The sequence below is a fragment of the Nestor notabilis genome, unplaced genomic scaffold, assembly GCF_000696875.1.
Source record: "Nestor notabilis isolate BGI_N333 unplaced genomic scaffold, ASM69687v1 scaffold10287, whole genome shotgun sequence".
Taxonomy (NCBI): domain Eukaryota; kingdom Metazoa; phylum Chordata; class Aves; order Psittaciformes; family Psittacidae; genus Nestor; species Nestor notabilis.
In genome coordinates, this window is record NW_009937803.1 from 134442 (window position 1) to 151244 (window position 16803).

The window sequence follows — 16803 nt, forward strand, 5'->3', positions numbered from 1 at the left end:
CCTGCTCCTCAGAGACCATTGGGAAGAGCGGGCTGAAGGATTTCAGGGAGCTGACCAGGTGCATATATTCTTTCCCTGCCTTTCTGGCTGTAATGGGAGAATAACTTTTCTCTTGCTCTTTGTTGATGTGTTTCTTCAGTACTGGTACCTGGTATGGACCCCCCAGCAGCAATAACTCACTAGTAAGTTGTTATCAAAATTGAACACTGGTACCTGGTGTGGACCCCTCAGCAGCAGTAACTCACTAGTAAGTTGTTATCAAAATTGAAGAGCTCTCAAGTGCATCCAGGCCAACACGAGACTGTTTCTGTGCTCAGACACTTCATTCTTCGGAAGCCTCTGAACTCTCCAGTAATCCAATCCATCCTCCCTTTGCGTTAGACCATGCATAGCCAAAAGAGAGTCTGAGGGGCAGGAGCTGTGCTGGGCATCACCTTGTGCCTGTGCTGTTTTATTCCCATCCTGTGCTCAGAAGAGAAGCTGTGATGGGTTCTGTCCTTGCACAATTGCACGCTTCTCCCCGTCGAACCCCATTAGCGACAGGCCAGGGACTCTGCACGTGTGAGTCTGCGTCTGTGTGTGTATGTGCACATGTACCACGTGTGAACACCCAGCTCCTCCTCTTGCACTGGCAGTGGGGAAGTTCAGAGCTCTCACTGGTTTAGCAATAGCTTTACTCACAGGCAACAGGGTAAGAGGAAAATCGAACTGGAAGCCAAGCATGGCAAAACTGACTTGTCATACTTAATGAACTATTAAGTTGGAATCTGAACAGCTCAGCATTTACAAAGTCTTTGTTCTGCAGCTATGCTCATTCAACACTACTATTTATTTCCTAGACTCATTGGCTGAAAGGTGGCCCCACATTGTAAAGCGAGTTAAATTAGATACACGTACGTAATGCCAGCTGCCCTTTAGCTTTGACATGTGTGTGACTCAGACAGGACTACTGTGTGCAACACCCTATGACAACGTCTAGGAACACCACCGCGACGCCCTACGGACGCACGTGCACGCTTAGGCTGTGGGTTAGCGCAGTGTTTCCCAAAGGACCACGGCAGTTCAAGAGACTTGTCCTGGGAATCACCTGAGGGCATCTCCGTTGGTCACCAGTGCCCCAGTTTGCATTCTGCGTGTTGCACTCGCAGCGCCTGCAGCAGCTGGTGTCTATCCTTTCCGTTTCTAAAGGTTACCAGTACAGCAATGTGCCCGAGTCTGTGCGTCAGAGCTGTCATTTCAAGCCATCTGCAACATGCTGCCGCTGCTTATTTAAATGTTAACTTGTTCACTCCTCAAAACATGCAGGAAAGGAGAAAAACGATCATGGAACAATTATGTAGAGCTTTGTAAGGCCTTTCGTGGCCACTTCCTTCCACAGGAACATGCAAGATCATCTGAGGCAAATTCTATAGCAGGAAAGAAGTCAATTTCAGTTGCAGCTCCTTAACTTGCACTACCTGCACACCACCAATTGCTCTTTCTTTTATTTTAGTGGTGCCCTGGAGGCTTATGTTCAATCGGTGCGAACGAGAGAGGGAAAGGAATTTGCACCAGTCTATCCCATAATGGTTCAGCTGCTGCAGAAAGCGATCTCAACCCTTCAGTGAACCCACGTGGGGAACTCTCTCAACTGGTGGCACAGTACTGCAGTCACGGGTCTTTGGTGCCACACAGATACTGCATTCCCAACTCTGTAAGCTTTACAAGGAAATGTGTTTACCTGCTTCATCTGTGAAACTTCTGTCTTCTTGCTTTATGTTTGCATTATAGGAACTTATTTATACACAAATACCGTAAGGAAATTGTACAGTTTTTATGTGCTGTAAGTCCACATCTAATGAAAACGTAATTCTTTAGCATTCCTTCTGAATTCAGAAAAACTAGAACATGCTTGAACGCTGCAGGGGAATTGATGAGTATCTCAAATAAGGAAGTAGGTCTTTTTCTTGTAAGTATGAACAGTTGGATACATTTTAGCCTTATTCAGTACTTCTAAATGCCAAAATCATCAGTTTCCATCTAAAAATCACTAATTTTAACACAAAGAAAAGTATTTATAAATAACAGAAATGACTCTCTATTGCACTGCTCTTCGCTTGGAAATAATTTATATAGATTTCAACTCTCTTTTGGCTTAAACTGTAATAAAGAACGTTGACTCTCCAACCTTAAGTGCAGTATTTGAAATCCTTCAACGGCATCACACACGCTTTGGACGGGTTCATGTATAGACTGGCATGCACAAGGTGCTCATCCTGCAGGGCTGACTTCATGATCAGTCCTTCCTTTTATGTAATACACGCCACCGGATTTTAATGGATTTATTTGAAATAATATACAAGAATATAGTGTGCAAAAATCTTAGGGGCAACATCACGTAGACATGTGTCATAAACTGAAATTTACAGGTGTGATTCTTAACAAAAAAAAGGAACATACAGCTGTTTGTTTAGTAGACGAAAAGCCATGATTGTAAAAGTTCACAGCAGAAGCAGTTGGAATCCTAATGCAGCTGCTCTAATTGTAGACAGTTGGAGGAAAAAAAAGTAAAGTGCAAGTGTTGCACGTATAGTTAAGTGCAAAGTCTGCCCCCACCATAAAGATGTCTTATGGCAAAATAAAGTATTGTAGAGTATGTGGCAAAGACAAAACACAGAGTTAAAACTATGATGGTGATGGTATCAACAGCACCATTTTTCTGGAGATAACGCTATTTATTTATTTCATCCCGTCCCGGGCCGTGGGTTCCACCGGCAACAACAGCTCTCTCTAGTGCCGGCTTGTGCAGGATCTCTCGCCCCCTTGTGGGGACACATTTCCTCCGGGGCAATGCGAGCAGCGGCTCCGCGCTCCTCACACTGCGCTCGCCACGCTGCGGTGCGGTGCTGGTGCCTGGGTGGCTGGGACACGACCGCTTAATGCATCTTGCCATCTCAGAAAAGCCCAGGCCCCAGACTCGTAATTAATAATATGGTTGTGCAATACATATTAATCAGCAATAAGAATCAATGTATATAAACAGCTGTTACGTATTTTAAAATTCCCCCTTTTGTACATTTTCTTTTAAAAATAAACATTTATACACGTCTCCGCCTCTTTCTAAAGTACTTTAGCACCACAGGATATCCATTTTCAAGCCTATATTACCTGATACATATATGAAGTTTGGAAGAAAAATAAGGCAATTTGGTTTAAAATGTTGATAGTTTTAGCTTACTTAATGTTCTATTGTAAAAAGCAAATCTGCACTCATATTAGATCATTTCCAACTTGATGGTGCCAGTATTTTATGGTCACACAAAGTCACAACAAATAGTAAGACCTTGATCGTGCATCTTCTTGCCATCAAGCAACAGCCATTTTGTAAATACAGAGTTAACAGGAAAATTCTGGCTTAATGCTGTTGTGAGCCCTGAGAAAAGAGAAGAGAGAATCAGGTTAGCACTTAATCAAGCAAAGGGGAAGGAGACATTATCTTAAATCTAGCAAAGGCTTGTTTTGAAAGCCACAAGTACTTGTAATCTATTCTGAAGAAAACAAAAAGCCCAAACAGATTATTTTATCCTCCATCATCAAAAGACCATCAAGACTTCGTCACAGCCAGAGCCAACCATCATTACTTGATGAAGTAACCAGGTTGCTAACAAAATTCTTAGTTCACTAAACAATGAAAAAAGGCGTTTCCTGTTGTAACACTGCAGTAACAGGTCCTACAAATCCTGCTGTTTTGGTCTGAAGACCAAGGAAAATCCTACTAGAAGGCAGGGCGAGAAAGCCATCCTTCCTCCCAAGGCCAACTATTCCTCTCAGTTATGCACAAACACCCCCACCAAGCTCCCTGAAGCTCACAAGTGCATGTGTAAAATTGATCTCACCACCCAATGCCTGAGACTGCAGTAGTGTAAAAGCAGAATAAATAAATAGTAGTATTTTAACTAAACCCACAAGGAGATCTAACATAAGCTGTTACTGTTGATTAAAATAGAATACAGTGAACAGAAAAACAGCTTGTTCCCTGCAGCTGGGGTTTGGTGAAATCTGCAAGAAGGGACTGAAAACTCAGCACCAAGTACATAACAGCAATAAGCAGCAACTGAGAGTTGGAGCATTTCTTACTCAGTCTTAAGGCAACACCTGCTCTTGAGAAAGTAGCCTCATTTACACAAAAAAGGAAAAGGGGTAAATCGGGAATGAAACCTTAAACCTGTGAAGCCCACACTACACTTGATGCCCCTACCTAGGCAAAAAATGGCTTGATGAAAGGACCTGGCGTTCTGTGCACCAACGTGGATCTTTCCTTCCAGCCTCTCTTCTAGCTGAACATACAGGCTGGCAGAATGAGGTTGAAAGTCCTTATCTTAATACATCCACCACCTACTACTACACTGCTGCAGACTCTTAAAATGGCCTTCTACAAAGTGGAGAACAATTTATTTTCCTACAGAAGTGTTAACTATTGTATTTATTTTACTAACAGAGTAATAAATGAAAGGGATTAATGGAAAAAAATAGCTTGCTCCCTCAGTAAGTTCACGTATACTGACAGAAATAAGTAAAAAAGATAGAAAATGGTAAAGAAAAATGAGACTGAACCAAGGAAGGATTTTGTTAAAGTTTAAGTGTTTCTGAGGGGACAGATGTACTTTAGTATGACCCTGTGAACTCAGTTACTTCAAACAAAAGGTCACGTAACCTTCCTCTGCCTTTCACAAACACACTCACTTTCAGTCCAGCAGAACTGGTAGAATTAAGAACATAGTGAGAGGCCCTCTCCTGATCTGTCTCCTACCAACTGTCCTAAAGGAGGCTACCTAACATAGGGGAGCAAAATGAAGGTTTGGGCTATCAAGACAGAAGTAGACAGCAGTTCATCCTGAACAAAACCTACTGTCGCTACCGTATGAACACATTTCACTGCACAATGAAGCAAGCTTCACAAACATACAGAATTAGTTCGTTTTCGTTTCCAACAGTCAGGATTTAGACGTTTCTGTTCTTCTGCCAAGGCCTTGGCTTCTAGCGTGTACATCCGTCTTTCTTCGTTTTTCATTTTCTTCCACCTGTCACCAAGTATCACACTTATGGCTCTGCAAAACAATGTTTACAGTGTGGTCAGGACAGGCTGTTAAGAAGAACCCTAATTTTGTTGGCTTTTATCTGAGCACTTTAAAGAAGACAAAAGTTAAGTGCTGAAATCACACACACAGAAGAAATCAACCGTATCTAAATATTTTTGTTAAAGAATCCTGTTTCTGATTATCTTTCATACTTTAACAGTTAAACAGCTGGGATTCTGTGCTAGCTGAGCATGGGTCAGTGCACATTCTAACATTTCAGCGGGTGCACATTTGAATACACAGCAACTGACATAAACCAGCAAAATAGGGATGTTAAAAAAAACACCACCAAATGGTAACTCACATTAGTTTTGCTCTACTTTCATACTAGAAGATCATATGACAGATTTGCTGAAAATACATTCTCTAATAATTAGGGCAATGATCTGAATATGACTTCAGCCAAACAAATATTGATTAACTGCAAATCCCCATGTCTATTTAATGGATGTGTGCAGCCTCCTCCATCTTTAATCCATACTGGGCAGAACATACTGGAAGTTCCCATTCCTACGCAAAAGGAACTATTTGTTCTAACAACGAATTACTAAATGAATTGCTTTCCTCCTCCTTATAAATTTGCTGTCTTTTGGACAGGATTTCCCATTATTATCCTGCCATATTACTCAACCACACTCCCAAATGCTGGATCAATATTCCCTTAAAGCTTTAGCTCCATCCTTTATTGGAATGAAAATCTCTAAACAGCAGCTCTTTTACCAGTGCTCAACTACTGAGCAGGTGCTTTAGCTTCAGATTGCAGAGATCAACGTTCTGTGATCAGCTTTAAAAAAAAAAAAGGTGCAAACAACTTTATCATGTTAAAAAGTGCCTTGCTGGCAGCAAAGCTGTTCATAGACTTTCTAAGAGAATCAAGAAGAGCAGAGTGTCCTCAACCTTTTCCATAGGTTGATGCACATACACAATTCCTGAAGGCTTTTCTGCACTGTAACAAGAAAATGCATTTTAATCCTTCAAGACTGTGTAGTACTGCTCAGCCTTGCAGGAGCTGCAGAGCACCCAGAGAGCACGGCAGGAACTCCACCGGGGCTGCCACTCAGCCTTGTGCTGTCACACGCTCTGGTGGCTCCTTAGAGCAAACTCCTCAAGTTGCAGCCAGACCCCATCCACATCAAATCCACTGGCACAGCCTGTCTCTTTGGCAATGCAATGTCTGGTTTTCTGTCCCAACTGAGAACCAGTATCTTTGGTCTGCCATCAGAAGTAAGCACACTTTGGTTTAATTAGCAGCTCTTCCATGTTTTAGCAGAGGCAAATCAACAGCACCAGAAAGCTGTCTGGTTTTGGTCACCAGTTTATACTGGGTCACTCATACCCCCAGGAAAGAACATGGTGACCCAGAGAACAGGTTTGCTGGAAAAGCCACTGCACTTCCAAATAAAATAAACTATGAAATATTTGTATTTCAGATGCAAAAACATGTATGTGTTTTATACCTCCAGAGAAAAAAACTGCAGTGAGGCACTGGAAATGAGCAGAGGTTTGTACATTCCAAGAAGACTGAAATCTAATGCAGAGACAAAAGGTCCATTTTGCCAAGGAGTAGTTCTGTGAGGAAACCACTGAGACTGAAAAAAAAAATGTGTACAGGGAAATTCCTGACATAACACAGACCTGACCAGAAGCAAGAAAAAGGTGATCCTACTGCATCACTGCCTTAGGTGTCCTTCACCTCACCAGAGCTACACAGTGCTCTGTACTCTGCCTTTGTCCTCTTAAAATGCTGGTAAGGTACCTGACAACTTTTCAGCAATAGACTGATGTGCAGGATGCAACCCCTTATACTGCAGCTAATTCAAAGGAAATTGTCAAACAGTAGTTGAGAATGCTTCAAGTTTACTCAGTAATTTTGTTCAGCATGAACAAATGCTCTGAATAGTTTAGGTGACTGTCTTTAGAACATACACTACTTAAATTATTCAAGTATTTCTGAAGGCACAATTGAGTCCAACTACAGTTACAGTGAGAATATCTAGAAAAAAGTGCTACCCTAACACCAGTTTCTCAAGTATGCTCTTACAGTCCACAGCATTTTAAAGTACCATAAGAAAGCTGACTTGTGTTTTGAATGTTTACAGCTTGCTATCTCGTTGAGCTGCTTTGTCTCAGAACACACCATTTAATTCCAAATACCTCAAGGTCTGTCCTTTCTTACGTAAGATCTCCAGTATACAGAAATGAGTACTACATGTAATCAACTGTAAGATCAGTAATTAAAAATGACGTATACTAAAGTTAAAATCACGAGAGTTGCCTCTGAACAGCTAAATTAATAAATGCCCCAGCCACACTTAAGCAACAGTAGTTGAATGCATATATAATCAATTATCACTAACTCTTATGATTTCTTCTGTACTGTATGCCAATAAACTGCATCCAAACACACTGCCTTCCAACTCGGATGGTGAGCCATGCACTCTGAAGCTTATTTGTAACTTTGTCATCACTTTCCATCAAGGTAAACCTGCTTACTGAAATAGCCAACTTATTTTCACACATCCATGCAGCTACAGCTCCAGTTCACTGCATCTGTTTGAAATCAGCATTTTAAATGAAACATATAACCGTGTAAACTTTCCTAGCGGACCTTCTGTTTGATTTATCTTTGATAGTTGCAGTGAGTTAGAAGACAGCAGATCTGCTTCACTGAAGTTACTGTGAACACTGCAGAACATCACTGCCAGGACACACAAGACTGCCTGGGATTTAAGGATGTGTTATTTGTATGGTAGGATTTTACTTCTCAACACCAGTTACAGCCTCCCTACTACAACATTATAAAATAGAGAAAACCCTCTCAAAGACCTGTCACCTTTAGTTTTTACCAGATTTAGTACTAGAATTTGTATGTGATAAAGTAATTTTTATAGTAAGTTTCATAATGTTACATATGTAAAAAAATCTGATTACAAGATCAGTGCATGTTCATGTATTTTAGTTTACATTTACATATGCACAATTAGCACAAAATATTAAAGACTATTTAAAACATTATAATGGAGAGCTTTGTGGAAAAAAAAGTTCAGACATGAACATGCATCTAGATAAAAGAACAAACCAACAAAGAACTCTCCTCAAACACAGGGTCACACAGAGTCCTGCAGATCACTGAATGCCTTTAGGACAAGCACCATTTGGCAAGGGACTGTTTGAATTAAGATCTTTCAGATATCCTAACAATCAGTACTCCCTTATTCAATATGATGTACAGAGAGGATAAATGGTAGTAACTTCACTGAACAATTTGCAGTATTATGTCAAGACTTTATCAGAAGGATCAGAAATTCCCTTTTTCCATTACAACACACAAGCAGAGCACATGGTGCTTATTTTCACCTTTTCTCACCAGTATAAACAGACTGTTGTATTTGTGACTCTGCTGGTGCACATATAGACATACGTCAGTTGCTTTACCCAAATGCTTTCTCAGAAGGCAAGTTTGCCAAAAATGGCTTGTGTCAAATTTACTAAGTACTGTAAATATTTAAAGTCCGCCCATAGATTAAGATTTGTGTCAGCATCTTTCAAAGCCTTTTCTTTAAACAATGTACACGCATTTTATTTCAAATGCAAAACGTAGTCCACCTAAAGGAGGGACACACATATTCTGCTAGTTCACCAGCAATAACGAATCTACAGTTTTACACCATTACCTGTTGTCTTTCCCTGGATACATCTGAGTGTATTCAACTCTGTATTTTTTGGCAAAAAGCATGAAGGCATTCATTGGTCTTTTGCACTTGTTTGGAGAAGTGGCACTCACAGTACTTGCAGTCCCTGAGCTGTGGCTTTTGCCAGCTTTGCTGCACAAAGAACTGGAGGAAAGATGTGACGACGCAGGAGACGCGCAGTTTTTACTACTGCACTCTGATCTCTCGGCATCCTGACTGTTTGATCCTCCACAGGACAGAGAAGCGCGACGCTGGCGAGCCATGCTGCTTAGCACATAAACTGCAGAGGAATCCATTGGGGTAAAATCATAGCTGCAACAAAAAGATACTATCAGAAAATGATCGAGTAACTTTCACATAAAATCCCTGAATAGCTACTCACTCTTCATTTATGCTACACTGATAGTATTCTGGGGGTTTTTGTGTGATTTTAATGATTTGCACTTGATGCAGATGTCAGCATGAAAAAATAACCAAACCTAAACAAAAAAAAGAGCCCAAACAAAACTTTGGCACATGAATTAACAGTGTTTTTGGTGTGATGGCAGACTGCAACTTAGTAAGGTCTGCTGGGTACTATCAATTCTCCAGTTGTGTATCAATTGTATACTGTCTTCAAATTTCATCCTCGTTTGAAATAAGCTTCCTTCTTTCCTTTTGTCCTTACCATAAAGCAAATCTGGTCAGTGAGTGATAGGTACTGAAAGGGACAACTAATGTGGGAAGAGTAAGCGTTGAATTCACTTGCAAATATATATTAATTACAAATATAAAACCACTTAAAGAAATTCTATTATATAGGCTATTATACAAATAACTTAAATACATATTACAAATCTTCTAGTGAGATTAAAAATTTGATGCATACTCTTTGCTTTAAAGCTGACAAAGTCTGCCCTCTAGTGACAAAAATGTGAGGTTCCTCAATATTTCAAGGTATTTCAACAGCTTAGATGAGTTGTTTCCATACAATTTAGACCTCCAAATTCTGTGAAGTGTTGTAATTTTTTGTTGACCAACTATTACAATTAACCTCTAACCACTACAGAAGTAGTTTAATTCCACAAACTGTTACCATCTCCAGGAACACAGGCTATACAGCCTTTAGCATGCTATATGGGGAAAACACACCATAAAGGTGATACTCAAATCATAAATCTAAAACACTGAATTACCACCACAAAATAAACATAAAGTGTCTTTAACTCTAAGACTTCGCTCACCCACTGCTCAATGAAGAGCTTTTTTATGAACACAAAGCACAACTACTAACAAGGAAACACTGCTTCTAGTCCAGCCCTCACATACAAAGGCAGCTCCTTTCTGTGGGACAGAACCAAAAGCAAGGGTGGAGCCTGAAGATTTGCCTCCAAAATCCCTTAGAAAAGTAGAAAGCAACTAAGAAGGGATAACGCTTGTAGGCAAGCTCACAAGACAGTGAGAAAGGGCCTTTCTGTTGTACAAATAGTCTAGCACCTGTCCTACTCCTAATCTCCTTCCCATAACACAGCAACAGGATTTTGCTTTTCAATTCTTCTGTCTTGTTATCCAGTACAGCTGCTGCCATGCACTCCTTTCTCTGTGACTTACTCCCTTCTGTCCAGAAAGACACAACAAGGAATTTGAAGTGTCTGGCTTTGAGATGAGTAAGAAGCCACAAGTGAGATGTAAATAGAATGATGCTAACAACTCTCTACACATGCAGTAAGAATAGGAGTTAATAAGAAAAAAGCCCAGACAGCAAATGAGTGAAGACAAGCACTTGGAACAGTATTTTAAATTCTTCTTTTCTATTTTTAGAAGACCAAAAAGCAACCAGACTAAAGAGATGCTAAGAAGGAGCAAACATCATAGGAGAAGCTGGATTTTACTAAACCTAGAAATCTCAAAACATGGAAGTATGGAAAATATGGGAAAATCTTACGGGTAGTATTATTTCCTTAGAATCATCTATGTGGACAGTACCTCTGAAGGTTATCTGGTTGAACCTCTTGCTCAAAAGCAAGGCAAACCTCAAAACTGATCTTTGAAAGTTTGGCAAGTTTGATATATTGGAAAAGAATCACAAAAAGCAGAATATACAAATATAGTAAGAACTATGAAACGTCTTGCATTCTAAAGCCATAGCACATACATTTATTACTGAGAAACTACTATGATAATTCAGATGCATAGCTGTATATGAAGCACAAGTTAATAGCTACTGCAGGAAAACTGTCTAGGCTTTTCAAACATAACCCACTTTACCTGTAGAATTTAGACAGATAATATACATATTTACTGCTTTATCTAGTCTGTTTTAAATTATATTATTTCACTCCAAGGTGAAATAAACTTTGCAGCTTAGCAGAGCACATGATTACACAGTTTCCCTAGTATTCAGTCTTCATTTTTCCCTCTCATTTATCTTGTATTACCTCAAGTTTTCTCTCTTTGCTCTACGTAATGCTTCAAATTCTTGCAGACTTAAGGTGCCTACTCATTAAATATAAGAACCACTGAGGCCACTTTATCCAAAAATTACCTTTTAAATGTATCAAAAACACCTGAATCATCAAAGTTAATGGCATCAGGGTGTCCAGGAGGTAGACACAGATCTCCAAGATGCATTTCACAGCATGGAATGCCATGCTGTACCACAGTCAAGCTTGGATAAAAAGATGACCAACCTGAAGTGGTAAAGAGTTAAATTAGACAAACGGCCAGACAATCTCTCTAGTTCTTAACTGGAGCAATCTCTAAAAGGTATCACTTTATAAAACTAATCTGATGTAGTCTCTTTCACCCAGAAGAAAAACCAGAAACACTTACTTGGAGAATTCTTACTGCAAGTAGTTTTAAATCTATTCTTAGCAAAAAAGTAATCAAAACCTGGCAACTTTTATCATCAGAAGTTTCATGTTTAGCAAGTGAGAAAAGCCTCCCTTATTTGCAGCTTTCCTTTATCCCCCCCATTTTTTCTTTCCTCAGATCCATTTATATTCTTGATCAAATCTTTCCATAAAAGACATGCAGTATATTTCTGCAGCTTTATAGCTTTCCAGTTTTGTTCGTTCAAATTCTGGATTTATTTACAAAGATAGTAAACTGATTCTACAACACTGCTTTTATCAATTTCTTGAGCAACACGGGATGCAATAAAATCTGCAACTGCTTTCTAAGAATGTTTTAATATACAACCAAGTATACTTATAGTATTTCATACCTTTATTTTTAACATAAAAAGGGTGATCGAGTCTGCATTCTACTGTAAGCAAGCCATCTTCCACTGTGCCAGGATCAAAAGTCAGCTTCAGCACTGACTCACCAAAGGAAATGCTTTCTTCATGAGAAATCAACTTCAGACCATCAGAACCATAGCCCTGTAAACATACATATAGTTCAAGAAAAGCACACACCTGTGTATACTACAGGTGTATACTCATCATCTTACATTATATTAAAAAATACCAACATTCTAAGTGCTCTCTCTAGAAATAAACAATGTAACATATAAAACATACCTAAATGAATTCAGTTTGATTGCTTTATAGTTAAGATGCTCAAACAGTATAGTGAGCAGCTCTAGGCAAGTTTAGCACAAACCTGTCTTCCCGAGACAGTAAATAAAGGCACAAGGAAAAATAATCACGGGGGCCTACAAGGATGTTGGGGAGGGACTCTTCGTTAGGGACTGTAGCGGTAGGACAAGGCGTAATAGCTTCAAACTTAAACAGGGGAAGTTTAGGTTAGATATAAGGAAGAAGTTCTTCACAGTGAGGGTGGTGAGGCACTGGAGTGGGTTGCCCAGTGAAATCGTGAATGCTCCAACCCTGGTGGTGCTCAAGGCCAGGTTGGACAGAGCCCTGGGTGACATGGTTTAGTGCGAGGTGTCCCTGCTCATGGCAGGGGGGTTGGAACTAGGTGATCTTAAGGTCCTTTCCAACCCAAACCATTCTATGATTCTATGAATAACATAAAGAAACGAAGTATCTGCTACAGGTATTAAAATATATCTATCCGAACTAACAGCTACCTTGTAGGGACTCGCTGGGAGATTTTCCTCTTTTCCACAGCTTTCAGATCTTGCAAAATCCTCAACATCCTGCCATTCTTTATTGCGTCCTTTATGAAAGCACAAACGAGAGCCTAACAGATGTTTTATGAAAAAAGAAAAGATTAGTGTTATGTAAAGAAGTCTGTGCTACAAAAAAACAATCAAACAAACAAAACCAAGCAAACAACAACAACAAAAAACCCAAGAAAAACCAAATACTTAGTCAGTGATACATGTCAGTTTACCTTTTAGAAAACAATGCCAAACAGTTGAGGGCCAGGAATGGCACCATCCTAAATCATCATCATCTGAAAGTGATGACATGCAGAAAATGCCAGATTCTGATTCACTATTCGCCTGTTAAAAAAAAAGCAGAATGGTGTTGATATTTTACTGCAATAGATTTTAGAGTTGGTCTCATGTATCTTTAGATACATCCTTGAATTTACATCTCTCTAATTACTTTGCCTGAAATACTAATAGAAATGTAATGTGAAGACAAAGATTCAAGGAATGTAGCAAATGTGAATAGTTTCATCTTCTCTTGACATGTGCCACCCTGAAATTTTTGGGTTTAATTCTCTGAGATTCATTTCACACCTATGCTTATTTTATGCTTAGGTACAAGCATTTTACAAGCTATCATTCCTTAGCTATCCACAGAACCACCCAAAGCACACATTAGTCCTTGGTCAAGTTACCGGAAAGCTGTAGGGCCAAGCAGGTTCTAGATAAATCACTAGGAAAAACTCAGTGTCTTTAATAGACAAGTTTCAGACACAAATTAATGCACAGAAAGGGGAGAAGCAGGACTAACAGGTTTTATGCATCTAAAAGGAGATGGTTCTGTATTCCCTTTTTGAGACAGCAAAGAAGTGAATGTAATTTTTTTAAGCTTGCTACAGAAGGAACTACAAGAGAAGCAGAGCTTTCTTACAATCTCTTCACAGAAACGTGGACTCTGATAGAGCACTACAAGCCTACTGTGTTTGGTAAAAAGAAAAGTAACAGAAAATCTAGCTTAAATAGAAATAGTATTAGAACTAAACAGATGATTTTTTAACACTAGTTTCTCTTCTCAAAAAGCTTAACCCACTACTCATGCATCTTTATTTTAGAAATGCTTCAGAACAACTCACTCTTTCATGTCTGACTGGTGTTTCATCCACATCATTCTTGGAGAAGTTGGGGTCGTTCTTTGAAGATCCTGGTGGAGGACGTGCATAGGAATGTAAACTTTTACTTGTAGCTATTATGTGAACAGGAGATGATCTACAGGAGAAAAACGTATTTTAAAGTATTTCCGATTAAGACAACGTAAGACTTCGCTGACATTACTCTAAAATGCTTTTATTTAACAAATATTTCTATTTCCATGAGCCGACTACCAATAAACTTCCCGCACCCCAACATTCAAATGGGATGATTAAAGGGTGCAAGGTCAGGCAAAGGGAGCATTTAGCATAACTTCTGCATAGCTTCTATTAAACCACCCAAATGACAGTGCTACCTCCATGTTAGCGTCTCCTGGTCACAATGCCGACATTTTTACAAGTATCATCAATACCCCATTCTTACAGTACAGAAAGACATCCGTTCTGTTCTAATGATTAAATCCCAACTGCATTACTGTTGACAGCACTGCATTAAAGTTTCTTATTGTAAACCTAAGACCAAAGCCATCCAATAAAAGGTGAAGCCCAGCCTCACACTGCTTCTCACAGCTATACAGAATTTACAGATCTCAAATCTGAAGACACTATCAATAAAAAAAAATATTGCATTAGATTTCCAATTATCTCTTTTAAAGAAAACATCTAAAGTCAGCGAGCTAGTAAGTATTAAGAATTTAATGTAATAAATACATCTTAGATTTTTCATCTGCTGCTTCGCATGAAGTAAATGCCCATAATTTCTGAGCTTTCTGTGGTTAGGCAATGTCCTTATAACATTCTAGTTTATTCGTGCCTGGCAATTAAGCAGCTTTTGCAACAGGCTCTGAAACAAGTTCTGTGCAATCTTCCACAGAATAATAAAGTTACTACATACAAAGATCAGAAACAGGGTTCCAGTTTGAAGTCAGAGGGTGTCAAGAGTGAAGGGAATGTTTTTGAAGGCATACTACAAATCTTCACAGTTCTAAATTGAAACGAATGTCAGTACCTGTTATAAAAAGAGCACTGCATCAAAGGACTCTGAGGACTTGTGGCTATATTTGCTAATTCTGTCAACCAGTTCACCCCATTCTCACAAGAATAAGCACTTTCTGAATTGCTGTTTGAGGTATTTTGGTTCCACGAAGGCCTTGAACATTCCTGATGTGAAACATCAGCACCAAGCTGAAAAAGTGCAGGTGGGGTAGAATCTGTCTGCACAGCCTGAAGTTCAGGAAGATCATCTATGAAAAAATGCACAAATTAACATAATTATACCCATTGCTAAATTTTAGTTGACACCAGATCTTGCAAATAAAGATCAAAATGAAGCAACTAATTTTACATTCTGCATATCACATCTACCAACACCTCACAAATCTTATTCATAATACTGACAAAACGGCCACAAAAAATAATCACATCTTTACTATACATTCATGCAAGCAATTTAAGAAAAACATTAACTACTTAAAAATGTAGTTCTGGTTTTAAAGTTTTTACTAGACTGACTAGTTTACAGAGGATTGCAGAATTATGCAAATGTAGCAACATGCTTCACTCAAATATTTAACAAAAGGCAACTAAATTAATCTTTCCTAGCAGGTGTGACACTTGAAGTCATCAATATCGGGGGCTGCACAAGGCAAAAGTTTTCTGTGTTTCCACCAGGGAACTGGAATGAAATTACTGATAAGTCATGAAAGCTGGGTATACAGCTTGGTAGGGGTGAATTTTTATCAACAATCTACACATTTCATGTTACATAGAAGAGCAGAAGAGAGCTCAGCTTCCTAACAGAAGTTTGTGTTACATACTCTCCTGTAACTAAGTAATATTATTCTTAATCACTCCATAACCCCAATTAAATGTATGAGCATTTCACTGCTTGCATCAATACTTTCTAATATACATGCTATTTTTCTCCAATATGTAAGAACTGAAGTTAAATGTTCCTCTAGCCCAGGATCTCTATTTCCAGCTGCTCCGAAGCAGCATAATTTCCCTTTAGGAGGAGCTCTTGAGCTGTTTGTTATTCTTGTGCCAAAAAAACAACTCCTCTGGAGATTAAGGGCAGAAATTTGTAGCTGAGTTCAAGAAAACATTTAAGTCAACAGGCCAGTGTGTCAAAACTGGAAATGGGTTAAAGGGAAAGTGACTGCAAAATAAGACCTTCAGATGACACAATTCACTGTCATATTCCCTGCCCTACTGACGTTAAAAATCAGTAATCTCAGTCAGCTTCCAGTCATCTCACTATAGGAAAACTACAACAAACTTCAGGATTTGGCTACTTCTCAAAAAGTCATATTGTTTACCAAGTTCCATGTGTTCATCACAGGATGCATATCCAGGAGAAGAGGGCAGGTTTTCATTACACTTCAGCAACTCCAGTGACTCATTCATCCCTGAAGTTCTCTTGTCCACTACCAGAAGGAGTTTCTGAACAGCATTAGGCATTTGATTTGTCTTCACTTTCCACACCATGTTAGGATGTTCCAAAGTATCTGACTTTAAAGATACAGAGGTTAAAAATTTGTATACACATAAACTGTCTTAAACTGCATCTGACAAGTTACATCATTACCAGTACCCTAAATCCTCTGTAATCTGTTGAGAATCACAGCATAATTTAGCTTGAAAGGGACCTCTAGAGATGATCTGGCACGATCTCTGCAGAAAGCAGATCCAAGTCTTAAATCAGACGGGACTGCTTGTGGCCCTGACCACGTAAGTTTCTAGTATTCTGAGGGATGGAGATTCCCTGACACTTCTCAAGAATCACTGACTACTCTTGCTGTAAA

The 16803-nt window shown here is 39.2% G+C and overlaps 2 protein-coding genes across 2 annotated transcripts in view; one reads left to right on the forward strand and one right to left on the reverse strand.

Annotated features, from left to right (window-relative positions):
• Window positions 1-1607, forward strand: part of LOC104409212 (conserved oligomeric Golgi complex subunit 5-like) — a gene marked incomplete at its 5' end in the record, with an annotated part of 103235 nt that extends 101628 nt beyond the window's left edge. Inside the window, one exon of the mRNA XM_010019019.1 lies at window positions 1493-1607. Within this exon, the coding sequence (XP_010017321.1) occupies window positions 1493-1607 (115 nt within the window). The remainder of the gene's footprint in view (window positions 1-1492) is intronic.
• A 1317-nt stretch (window positions 1608-2924) lies between these two features.
• Window positions 2925-16505, reverse strand: HBP1 (HMG-box transcription factor 1). The gene is made up of 10 exons (XM_010019018.1): window positions 16318-16505; window positions 15009-15243; window positions 13985-14117; window positions 13091-13202; window positions 12825-12937; window positions 12015-12171; window positions 11334-11478; window positions 8792-9121; window positions 4946-5087; window positions 2925-3412 (listed from the first exon to the last, which is right to left on the reverse strand). The coding sequence occupies exons 1-10, from the start codon at window positions 16484-16486 to the stop codon at window positions 3395-3397; spliced, it is 1554 nt and encodes a 517-aa protein (XP_010017320.1). The 5' UTR covers window positions 16487-16505; the 3' UTR covers window positions 2925-3394.
• Between the last annotated feature and the right edge of the window lie 298 nt (window positions 16506-16803).

What these genes read in the sequence shown, in the direction of transcription:
- HBP1 (XM_010019018.1), bottom strand. Translation starts at nt 16,486, where the DNA reads ATGGTGTGGAAAGTGAAGACAAATCAAATGCCTAATGCTGTTCAGAAA. An exon ending in TGATGAACACATGGAACTTG is followed by an intron (nt 15,244 to 16,317) that starts GTAAACAATATG and finishes ATTTTTTCATAG; the next exon opens with ATGATCTTCCTGAACTTCAG. An exon ending in CAGTGCTCTTTTTATAACAG is followed by an intron (nt 14,118 to 15,008) that starts GTACTGACATTC and finishes TTTCTCCTGTAG; the next exon opens with ATCATCTCCTGTTCACATAA.